General features: G+C 37.6%; 1 protein-coding gene across 1 annotated transcript in view; it reads left to right on the forward strand.

The window, feature by feature from the left end:
- Window positions 1-11,275, forward strand: part of CCDC33 (coiled-coil domain containing 33) — a 91,380-nt gene extending 80,105 nt beyond the window's left edge. Inside the window, exons 21-23 of the mRNA XM_063449349.1 lie at window positions 8,552-8,641; window positions 8,739-8,855; window positions 11,172-11,275. Coding sequence (XP_063305419.1) covers window positions 8,552-8,641; window positions 8,739-8,855; window positions 11,172-11,225 — 261 coding nt within the window. The 3' untranslated portion in view covers window positions 11,226-11,275. The remainder of the gene's footprint in view (window positions 1-8,551; window positions 8,642-8,738; window positions 8,856-11,171) is intronic.
- Window positions 11,276-12,719: the final 1,444 nt, after the last annotated feature.

Genomic DNA, 12,719 nt, shown 5'->3' on the forward strand with positions numbered 1-12,719 from the left:
TCACACAGAAAATGAGACATTGTTTCTAATATCCCTGAACATTCTTCTCTCGGACAATTTCGTTCCTCTAGTTTTTTAAATTTCAAATTAGATCGAACGTATAATTTTCCTTGAAAACTAAGCCAAGTAACATCTCTCAATTTAACTGGTATTCTCGTGCTAGTAACATTCTGAATGGCTTTTTTCATTAAGGTATTAGAGCAGTCTTTTAAAACCAGCTGGGCACTATAGTACTTATTTAACAGAACATGATATAATTGTTTTCTATCTAGCCCAGTAATATCTTCATATGAAATTTGCCATCTCAGCAACAACTTTATACATTGCTGAGCATATAGAGAGCAATGTTTAACTTTACCAGACAACCTTTTGATCTTTACACCTCTTGCCCAAACTCTAACAAAGTGATTAATCTGGTTTTTATACAAGACTCCCCATAAATCTGTCCTACCAGATTTAAAAAAACTTAAATTCTTGGTTATAAACAAGAGATTGTAAAAAAGTTCAGGACACAACATGCCTAATCCTCCATCTTTCCTATGGAGATATGAAATGTTACGTTTAACAATATTTAAACGGTTTCCCCATATTAGCTGGAACAACAAACCGGTTATCTTAACCACTAAATTATCAGGTAATGGAAAGACAAAACTAGTATAAATAAAAATGGGAAATAAAAATCGTTTGATAGCTTGAATTTTCTTTTGGTAAGACCATTTCCAATTTTTCCATTTGTGTATTTTATCTGAGAATATTTTTAATTTATCATCCCAGTTTCTCTGGGCAATGTCTTCTACACATCCAAATGTAATACCCAACACTTTGATTGTTTCATCTTTTCTTTTAAAAGGGATTTGAAAAGCTTCTACATTATCCCCCAGCCACAATGCTTCACTTTTCTCCATATTAACCATAGAGTTTGAAATTTGAGAGTAACTTTTAAGTTCTCTTTGTAACAATTGGTTATCTACTTCTGATTTAAAAAAAAACAGAAATATCATCTGCATAAGCACAAACTTTGACCCTCTCGGAAACACCTTCTACTTTCACTTCCAAACCTTCAAAATTATGGTTTCCTTTTATTTTTCTTAATAGAGGGTCAATGCTAAAAACATAAAGCAAAGGACTTATGGGACAACCCTGACGAACTCCAGACTCAACCTGAAAAGGGTCTCCCAAACTACCATTAATTAAAGGGAAACATATTGCTTCTTTATAGAGTATTTTCAACCATTTAGTAAAAGTATCAGGAATGCCATATCTCCGTAAAGTCTCAAATAAAAATTCATGGTGTACTCGGTCAAATGCTTTGGTTTGGTCTAGCCCTACCAAATAAATACCTTCTCTCTGCTGCTTAGCGTATTCTACCACCTCTCTTATTAGCAACAGTGTATCTTGTATGCTACGATTCTTAACTGCACACGACTGACATGGACTTACCAAAATTTCAGCCACCGCACTAAGCCTTATAAACATGACTTTTGCAAGAATTTTGTAATCGGTATTCAATAATGATAACGGACGCCAGTTCTTTAGCTCATTTAAATTACCACTTTTAAATAAAAGTACCAAGACTGAGGCATACTGTGAGGATGGCAACTGTCCCAGAGTTAGCACTTCGTTATATAGCACTACAAGGTCCGTTACCAAAAGATCTAAAAACACTTTATAAAACTCTGCAGTTATCCCATCCAATCCTGGACTTTTCTTCCCAACTAATGATTGAATGCTATTTCTAACTTCTTCCTCTGTTATAGGTTTAACCATGATCTCAGCATCCACTGCATTTAATACCGGATTATCAACATCTTGCAAATATTTTAAAATATTTTCATTTGCGATGGGCTGTCTTGCAAACAATTGCTTATAGTATTTTGGGACAATATTTAAAATGTCCTTACTTTCTGTTTGTGTTTCACCATCTTGATCTACCAGTCCTGCCATGGCTTTCTTACATACTCTTTCCTTACACGCTTGAAAAGGATCTGGGGCTGTGAAACCCCAACTATCAAATTCATTTTCAGCTTTTAGAGAGATCATACGGTCATATTGGAGTTTTTTCATTTTATCCTTAACTTGATCAATGCTATTTGAATTCACAGTCTCACCATTATTGACCAAGGAATATAATCTACTAAGTCTAAGTCTTAGGGCAAGATATTGCATATATTGGCGATTTCCTTCTTTTCTAGCTTTTGATTTAAAAAAACTTTTAATATCTTTTTTTATTTGTTCCCACCAACTCGACATCGTGTCGTATAAGCACTGCGTGGTTTTTCGATCTTCATAAAAAGCAATGAATTCATGCTTTACATTTTCATTATCAAGTATTGTTGAGTTTAGTTTCCAGATACCTTTCCCATATGTTATTCCTTCCTTTACCTTTAAGGACAGACTAATCATATCATGATCTGAAAATTCTACCAAGACTAGATTATATCTAAAAGATGAAGTTTGATTTTTTACATAAAGTCTATCTATACGACTTGCCCACCTCCCTTTATGATATGTAAATCCTCGCTGTGTAGGATAATTGTATTTAAAAGTATCAATCAGACCAGCTTGACTGATCAGATTTTTTAGAAAATTTTCATCATATTTTAAATTTTTATAATTACTATTTCGATCTTCATTATTTACCACACAGTTAAAATCACCCCCCATAATTAACACTTTGGATGTGAAACAATATGGTTTTACACTTAAAAACACTTTCTTCCTACCTGCTATTATCTGAGGAGCATATATATTAATTATTCGATATCTCACATCATTAAGTGTAAAATCTAACAAAAGGCATCTACCTGCAACAATTTCCACTATCCGATCAATTTTAAAATCACAATTCTTAAACAGAATACCCACACCATCATAACTTTCCAGTCCAAATGACCAATAAGATGGGCCCATTGTCCATTCTCTTTTAGCACAAAAAACCTGACTATTATTTCTTAAACTTGTCTCCTGTAATAAACACACATCAAATGATTGTTCTTTCAGAAAAGTATAGAGTAAGTCTCTTCTCTCTTTTAATCTCAAACTGTTAACATTAAGCGAGCATATATGTAAAGTCATGAAATCCAAGGAGACTCAGCGCTTCTTTTTTACTGCTCCTATATTGTCACCCTGAGATCCCCATCGCTTTATTGAAACAGAGGCAGTTGCTTCTTCTTCACACATCAACTGCAATTCCTCTGTGGATCGCCTTTTCCAGAGAGATCCTTCACTCTGTTTAAACTCCATGGCATCTTCACTAGGTTCGTCCAGGATAGCATAGCAACCAGCAGTTATTTCAAATGATGAAAGCATCGGAGGAGGTTTTTGTGACTCACAAGAACCTGGATATTTTAATTTCTTCTTGCGCTTTCCTTGCACCAACTGAAATTCTTCATTGTTTTTTTCTGATACTGGACCCTTTTCAACATTTAATGGAGATTGTATTTCCTTTACGTCTTTCCTTAAGATGTTTTCTGGCTCAGTAATGTCATCTTTCTGTGGCTCATTTGCATCTTGTTTCTCGGTTGTATTGGACTCTTCCATTGCTTCAGCAAGTATGCTTTCCAAATCTAGCACACAGTCGTTTAGCTTATTATGGTGTGCTTCTGGGCACTCTCTAAAGGTGTGACCTTGTACAGAACATAAGTTGCATATTACGTCCTGCTTGCATTCTGATCTCATATGGCCCAGACAGTTACATTGAGAGCACTTTATTTTATCACAGCAATAGGCCAAATGCCTTATTGACCCACATTTATAACAGCTTCTAGGCTGTCCTGGATAATAGCAGATGCCTCTATCCGCACCAATAAAAAAACTGTGTGGTAAATGGTGAGTAACGCCCCCCGTCTGCCATAGTTTAACTTGCAGTTTCCATCCACCATTCCATAGCCCAATCTCATCATAAATCTTTTGTGGGTCACTCACAACTGTACAGTGTCTCTTTATCCAATACATTATGTCATTTAAAGCCACTACTTCTGTCTGGAACTGGAGATTGATGGACACTGTAGCCTGTTTTGTGAGTGGGATAGCTTTCATGTTTTTCCAGATACCATCTGATTTTGTCCTATGGAAAATCTCCCAAAACATATCCAAGTTCTGCATCAGTTTAAAACTAATGTCAAATTGTCTTGATCCTGGAAAGTGAATAAATGCAAATATTTCACTTGCAGAAAAACCCATGAATTCCATTAAGAGTTTGCGACCAATGAATATTCTGTCTGGAATGTCAGGTTCTGGTCCAGTGAACAACAGGCGCACTGCATTCTTCCGCTTAGATACATCTCCCCTTGATCTTGCTACATTTGAAAACAAATTCCCGCTTGCTGCAGGTTGCTGTACATTTACCTGGGAGCTGCTCTGTATGCTGGTTCCTATTCCCATTTTAGTACTTGAATCTGGGCCATGTTTTAGTCCTACTGCATTGCTAGAGCCAGTTCCAGATTGCAGATGACTATCTGGTGATTCCTCCAGATTCAGCTTTGCTGTGGAATTCCTGCTTTGTGTAGTATCTCCTGCAATGCTTATACCAAGAGGTTTTTGCAAATCACTTTCTTTCTCTTGATCTGTTTCTTTCTCAATAAGCTTTTCCACAACACGCTTTATGCTCCTAGATCTCAGCTTATGGACAGTTATTTCATTTGAACATTCAGGTATGGCAATGCTGAGAGCTGCTGGTTTAATGCACCCAGGTGAACTCTCAGGTTTACATTCAGCAGCAGCCTCTCCTGTTTGAGCAGGTAAAGTCACTGGGCACATTTTATCACTTAATTTCTTTATCATTACCCCTACTTGCTTGTCTTTAAGGGGTTGTGCTGGTACCTTCTTAATCCTTAATGGGTTTAACTTTTGCATTTTATAAAATTTTCTTTCCTCACCTTTTATTGCACTTTTCAGTTTTTCAATGTTTTCCTCTTTTACATCCATTGCCGTTTGTAGGGAGTTGATCTCCTCCTGGATCTGATCAATCTGCTGCAGTAAACCTGTTCTCTCAGATTCCTGGGTTACTTCATCCACTTTCTTCACCAAATCTTGCTTCTGCTTGTGCAAATCATCATACATTGCACATAAAGTCTGATAATTAGCAGAAGCATCTCCCAGTCTTTTGTCCAAAACCGTCAAAGCTTTACTAATTAAACTTTCCTTAAAATGTCTGCTTTCATTTGTTTGGGCTTCTTGGCCTTCCAACACCTCCAGGCCTGGGACTAGAGCAGGACTAGTATCCAGTTCACCAACACTCCCCCCTGGGTCTGAGGCCATCCTCAGTCCCCCTACAGGAGCTCCTACACATAGGAGTTATAGGGAGAGGTTATATGGAGTAATAAGAGGAGTTATAGGGAGAGGTTCTATGGAGTAATAGGATGAGTTATAGGGAGAGGCTATATGGAGTAATAAGAGGAGTTATAGAGAGAGGCTATATGGAGTAATAGGAGGAGTTATAGAGAGAGGTTATATGGAGTAATAGGAGGAGTTATAGAGAGAGGTTATATGGAGTAATAGGAGGAGTTATAGAGAGAGGTTATATGGAGTTATAGGAGGAGTTATAGAGAGAGGTTCTATGGAGTAATAGGAGTTATAGGGAGAGGTTCTATGGAGTAATAGGAGGAGTTATAGGGAGAGGTTATATGGATTAATGGGAGGAGTTATAGAGAGAGGTTATATGGAGTAATAGGAGGAGTTATAGAGAGAGGTTATATGGAGTTATAGGAGGAGTTATAGAGAGAGGTTCTATGGAGTAATAGGAGTTATAGGGAGAGGTTATATGGAGTAATAGGGGGAGTTATAGAGAGGTTATATGGAGTAATATGAGGAGTTATAGAGAGAGGCTATATGGAGTAATAGGAGGAGTTATAGAGAGAGGTTATATGGAGTAATAGGAGGAGTTATAGGGAGAGGCTATATGGAGTAATAAGAGGAGTTATAGAGAGAGGCTATATGGAGTAATAGGAGGAGTTATAGAGAGAGGCTATATGGAGTAATAGGAGGAGTTATAGGGAGAGGTTCTATGGAGTAATAGGATGAGTTATAGGGAGAGGCTATATGGAGTAATAAGAGGAGTTATAGAGAGAGGCTATATGGAGTTATAGGAGGAGTTATAGAGAGAGGTTCTATGGAGTAATAGGAGTTATAGGGAGAGGTTCTATGGAGTAATGGGAGGAGTTATAGGGAGAGGTTATATGGATTAATGGGAGGAGTTATAGGGAGAGGTTATATGGAGTAATAGGAGGAGTTATAAAGAGAGGTTATATGGAGTAATAGGAGGAGTTATAGAGAGAGGTTATATGGAGTTATAGGAGGAGTTATAGAGAGAGGTTATATGGAGTAATAGGAGGAGTTATAGAGAGAGGTTATATGGAGTTATAGGAGGAGTTATAGAGAGAGAGGTTCTATGGAGTAATAGGAGTTATAGGGAGAGGTTCTATGGAGTAATAGGAGGAGTTATAGGGAGAGGTTATATGGAGTAATGGGAGGAGTTATAGGGAGAGGTTATATGGAGTAATAGGAGGAGTTATAGAGAGAGGTTATATGGAGTTATAGGAGGAGTTATAGAGAGAGGTTCTATGGAGTAATAGGAGTTATAGGGAGAGGTTATATGGAGTAATAGGGGGAGTTATAGAGAGGTTATATGGAGTAATATGAGGAGTTATAGAGAGAGGCTATATGGAGTAATAGGAGGAGTTATAGAGAGAGGTTATATGGAGTAATAGGAGGAGTTATAGAGAGAGGTTATATGGAGTAATAGGAGGAGTTATAGAGAGAGGTTATATGGAGTAATAGGAGGAGTTATAGAGAGAGGTTATAGGGAGAGGTTCTATGGAGTAATAGGAGGAGTTATAGGGAGAGGCTATATGGAGTAATAGGAGGAGTTATAGGGAGAGGCTATATGGAGTAATAGGAAGAGTTATAGAGAGAGGTTATATGGAGTAATAGGAGGAGTTATAGAGAGAGGTTATATGGAGTAATAGAAGGAGTAATAGGAGGAGTTATAGGGAGAGGTTATATGGAGTAATAGGAGGAGTTATAGGGAGAGGTTATATGGATTAATAGGAGGAGTTATAGAGAGAGGATATAGTGAATAATAGGAGGAGTTATATGGAGTAATAGAAGGAGTTATATGGAGAGGTTATATAGAGTAATAGGAGGAGCTATATGGAGTAATAGGAGGAGTTATAGGGAGAGGTTATATGGAGCAATAGGAGGAGTTATAGAGAGAGGTTATATGGAGTAATAGGAGGAGCTATATGGAGTAATAGGAGGAGTTATAGGGAGAGGTTATATGTAGTAATAGACGGAGTTATTGAGAGAGGTTATATGGAGTAATAGGAGGAGTTATATGGAGTAATAGGAGGAGTTATAGGGAAAGGATATATGGAGTAATAGGAGGAGTTATAGAGAGAGGTTATATGGAGTAATAGGAGGAGTTATAGGGAGAGGTTATATGGAGTAATAGGAGGAGTTATAGGGAGAGCTTACATGGAGTAATAGAAGGAGTTATAGGGAGTAATAGGAGGAGTTATAGGGAGAGGTTATGTGGAGTAATAGAAGGAGTTATAGGGAGAGGTTATATGGAGTAATAAAATATTTAAATCAATACAGTAAGGAATTGAGAGCTAATAGAAATTTTAATTATTAGGAGGGGCAGGCCTGAACTGGCCATTGGGCAAACCGTCAAATGCCCGGTGGTCTGCGATAGCCATGGGCGAGACTGACAGGGAATCTCGCCTGCCAGCCCACACAGAGCAGCACTGGCCCTTCATGGGCTGGAGGGGAAGTTAGGTTGGGGCAGCATGCAGGGCAGTCGTTGGTACAGACCATAATAACAAAGTAATAAGAGGGAATAAATGTTTTATTTTTTCAATTTTTTCATTATTTCATTATTTAAACCTATATACACACGTTACACCCCTTACACTCACACACAAACACCCTACGCACAATCTGTAACCCCCTATGAGCAAACATTACACCCCCTGCACTGACACACAAACACACTTCATACACCCTATAAACACCGACTACACCCCCTGCACTTACACACAAACACCCTACACATACTCTATACCCCCTATAAACACATACATTCCTCGATTTTCCCAATAAATACTCACTGTACCTCTAAACACACACTATACCACTATACACACACTACACGCCTTTTACACACCCTACACCCCCGATACACACATGCACACCAAACCCCCTATACGCACCTCTACACACATGTACACTACAGCTTCTAGATACACACACAGTGCAACCCCTGTAATCCCGAGAGGCATCACACTAACAAATGTTTGTTTTTATGGGTGTCATGCTTGCCATTGGAGATGACATAACATGCACCCTTTCTGGCCTTGCCCCTCCTAGAAGGCTTCTCTGCTTTTAACTGCCCAGGCTGAATTGTTGTCCCAGTCCATCCTTGCTGAGGGATAATCGGATGGAGCAAAATCAATCCAACAGTGATGGAAACTTACATGATTGCAGAAAATAAAACCATGTTTGCAATAATTGATACAGAGGACAATATGTATTCTATTTTTTTTTTTTTCAGTCTCAGGAAACATTTTCTGCCGCAGAGAAATTTTCCCTTCTCAGTAAACTGGAGAAATCTCATGCTAGAGTGCAGAGCTTGGAACGAGAGGTGAGGGACAGCATATGTTACTTGTGGTGTGCACTGTTCACACAATATGGCTCTCTGGAATAATTTTTCTCATACTACGATTGGTCCTCCTTGTTAGCTGGAAGAGGCTGCACGGCGATGGGGTCGTGAGAAGCAGGACCTCCTGACTCGGCTCTCTGAACAGGAGATGGGATTCAGCCGCACTCAAACCACAATCCTGCACCATTTTCCAACGGTAAGTATTGTACTATGTGCTTAACTAATCATCTTGCATACAGTATGTTACAGGGAAACACAGAAAGTGCAGCATCCACATCATAAACAAAGTAGAAGTTGACTAATTCGTTGTTTTTGCTTGCACGTCCATAAACACAGAGTTATATATGAAGTTTTAAAATATATACCAATAGTTTTGTTTTCCTAAAGTTTTGGAGTCATATTTCACAATGCCAATTTCTAAATTCTTAGGGTAACTTTATTTATTCTATTTTATTTTTCACATTTAATTTTCTATTTTTTTTTACAATATTTATTTGTATTTTCATAATAAGTATTTGCATTTCTGTGTACAAACTCAGACAATTAAGCAGACACTTAACATATTGCAATACATGTTGGCAGTCACACTCAATATTATAACGTATGGGGTTAACAAACAAAATTTGTAGCAGTAAATTAGTACTACCATCCAATAAGAGGCCTTAATATGTCTCCGGACACCAATCCAGTATCCTTCACATTTCATTTGAATCAATGACAATCAATGAATTATAGATTCCTACATTGGTGTTGTAGAAGACATTATAAAGGAGTGCAATAGTACACAAGTCAGACTGGACAATTAGTATAAAAAAATAGAATGAGAGCCTCATTATTCAATTAGCCATTAAACCTGTTTTGCCATGGATTGTCATCAAAACATTTAGTAACATAATTGGTGAAAAGAAAAACTTTTTTTTTTTTTTTTTTTATTTGCCATAAGTGTAATTGCTGTCAGGTGAGAACTTGCCTCCTATTAAAGGTTTCAAGCTCTATCAAACTCTTCCTCAGAAGATAACGCAGCATTCCTTTTTATATTCCACATTGCCTCCGTCAATTTACAGCACTTTGACTGTTGCCAAGTATAGATACATGTGCGTTGTAAATTCAGCCAAGCACAAGATCGGGGGTTAAAATACTGACCTTATGACAATTGTGGTCTAGTCAATTATGTTCGAGGTCTATTCAGCAGAACATTGACTCCACTTGAGCGCGTTTTAGATTTTTGGATTTGGTGGCCACTCATGTGAAAGAGAAATTACTAGCCGGTACATGTGGGAAAAGATCGGCTAGAGCTGTTCCAAAACATGGGTCCAAGGACAACATGGTGCCCCCACAGACCCAATATTATCTCATCTCTTGAAACCAACAACACATCTCCCACACCAACTACATTAAAACATAAAAGAAATGTGTGTATAATTTTGTTGCATTAAAAATACCACCACGTCAAAAGAATTTTTTTTTTTGGTATTATTATTGTTTATAATGAATAAAGTCATTACAATCTGAGTACCCTATCGTGTCTTGCCCTGTAATCGGGTGGGTTACAATAGTGTATTCTGTGCAGTGGGTTTGGGGTTATTTAGGGTTTGAGTGGATTAGGGATAGGGCGAGATGGGTTTTAGGGATTTGAGAGGCTAAGAGTTAGAGGGACTCGGCTTTAAGGGGGGTTTTGTTATAAGTGGACATCTGCTGTGGACTGTAATTCCCATAACTCACAGCCAGGTAAAGGCTCTATCCTTGAGCTGCCTAATCCGGTCCACCCCTAATGTTACAGACTCACTCTAACCACCCAATTAACTTATAACTTACGCTTGAGTCATCATTAAAAAAAACGTGCCTTTGTTAAAACAATGTTTACCCTGTGTTTGCGGTCACAATGCCCACTAAAAAATCTTCACAAAATAACTAAACTTCACACACAAAAACAATACAGTTGATGGTAAAAATCAAGGGGTGTTACCACGGGTTTTAATTCCACATACTAAATCTGGGCCTTGGTAATTGCTCCACTTGTCATCAAACAGGTTGACTGGTTTGTGTGGGGGGTTTCTGTTGTATTCATATTTCTATCTGATATATATTAATTTTCTTTTCCTTATGCATTTCATGATTATCTTTAAATCAGTTTACCTGGTAATAAGATATATATATTGCCTGAAAATGTCCACTGGAACCACGCATAATATATATTTCCAAAGAACACGTTGCTTTTCTTACAGACCAGGTTGAAACCGTGCTGATTCATTATATCGATAATTCTCTTAAGGTTCATGAAATGTCATTACTTTTCCTGCAAAATAATAAAGTATTGCAGTTTATTTTAATACTTTTTTTATTGGTAGTGGAGAGCTTTGGCGAGTTCCAGGGAGGAACTCCCAAAGGCTTGTTGCCACGAATTTCTGTTAGATAAAAGGTATTAAAAGAATCTGCAATATATCATTAGTTTGCATCTATATTACTGAACTGATGCAGCAACTCAAATATAATTTTTGTTTTTATTTTGCAGAAGGACCCGGACCTACCTTCCAAGAGGCCTTCTAAGCTGCATCCTTTAGTCTGACATAGATGGTGCATAAAGACAAAATTGGAAATAGAACATAACGTTTCAAATAACACAGACCTCGTGATGATGCCATAGAACATTTTATGCAAACAGTGAATGTCTTGACGTTTCATTTTATTTAATAATCAAGCTGCATATATATATATATATGCCTTAAAAAGAAAATACCGTACTGCTAAGGAAACTTGGTCACGAAGAATGATTTTAGCTTACAAATCCACTTCCAGCTTTTGCTCCAATTGTCACTACATGGTACCTTATGATACAAACACCGCACTGGAAAAAGTTTATGGGAGATGCACATTAACTTCCAAGATGTTGTAAAATGTATATTCATTGGATCATACTATTTCTGGACGCACAGAATAATTTCTTGATGTAAAAATAATGCGATTAAATAATTATATTTTTATCTTACAGGTTCACTTTTTTATTAATTTTTTTTTAAAGGAATTGTGGAATGCTTCCGAATAACCATGTTAAAGAAATTAATATAACTTAAAAATAGTGCTGTGAAAGCATTATGTAGTAATTCCAGCACTTCTTTAATGTCACTACACATTTAAAACATCACAAAGGCGTTTATACTTTAAAGGGACACTATAGTGTTAGTAATACAAACATGTATTTCGAACGTTATAATGTTACCCATCTATTTAGCAGTGGAGGCTCGTTGATGGGGCAGCGCCCCCACCAATTATTATTGCAATAAAATAAATAAAATATATAATTTTTTATTTTCTGTCAGGGTTTTTAATTTATATTTCTGTAAATATACACCTTTTTAATATGTGTCTGTTTGATCAATCATGAGTGGTTAATGTCCTTTTAATTATTAGTACTGCAGTTTTCCTCCACCCTTGTTATCCTCCTATATTGTTGCTAGGGGTAGGGGGGGGGGGGGGGGGGGAATAGCAAGACTAGGTTTCAAATCCTATAAGTTGTCTGACTTACCCTTATTGGCCCTCTGATCGCAACCTATTGGACATATTTTTTTCAATTCTTTATTTTATTCGTGTATATGGAGAACAGACATGTCTGCACTGCCACGATAGCTGGTGCAGACAGATGTGGAGGCATATAATAACACTGGTGTGACATGAAAAAAAACCATTGCACATTTTTAGTTTTTCCTGTGAAAATCAATACATGTAACAAAATGGAATGTAGGGTATGTGTAACAATGCGACTACCTGGTAGCGTTTTTAATGCTTGTGTGGTAGGTTGCTAAAGTCATAGAAAGGGTTGATGCGTCCTAGTGAAATTCGTGTTGTGAGGGCTTGCTGGCCATGTAGGGTACGTCTGAATGTGCTGGTGTGTCTAAGTTCGAGGTGCATAGTCTCGTGTGATTCCGCTGTCTGTGTCACGATTAGGGGAACCCAACACGCTAACACACACACACACACACACAGAAAATGTGCAGTACCGGACCTTAGAGTGGCCGGGCTAAGCACACACAGAATAGTCAGGAAACAAGCCGAGTAAGGGGAA

The sequence above is a fragment of the Pelobates fuscus genome, chromosome 3 (assembly GCF_036172605.1).
Source record: "Pelobates fuscus isolate aPelFus1 chromosome 3, aPelFus1.pri, whole genome shotgun sequence".
Lineage (NCBI taxonomy): Eukaryota > Metazoa > Chordata > Amphibia > Anura > Pelobatidae > Pelobates > Pelobates fuscus.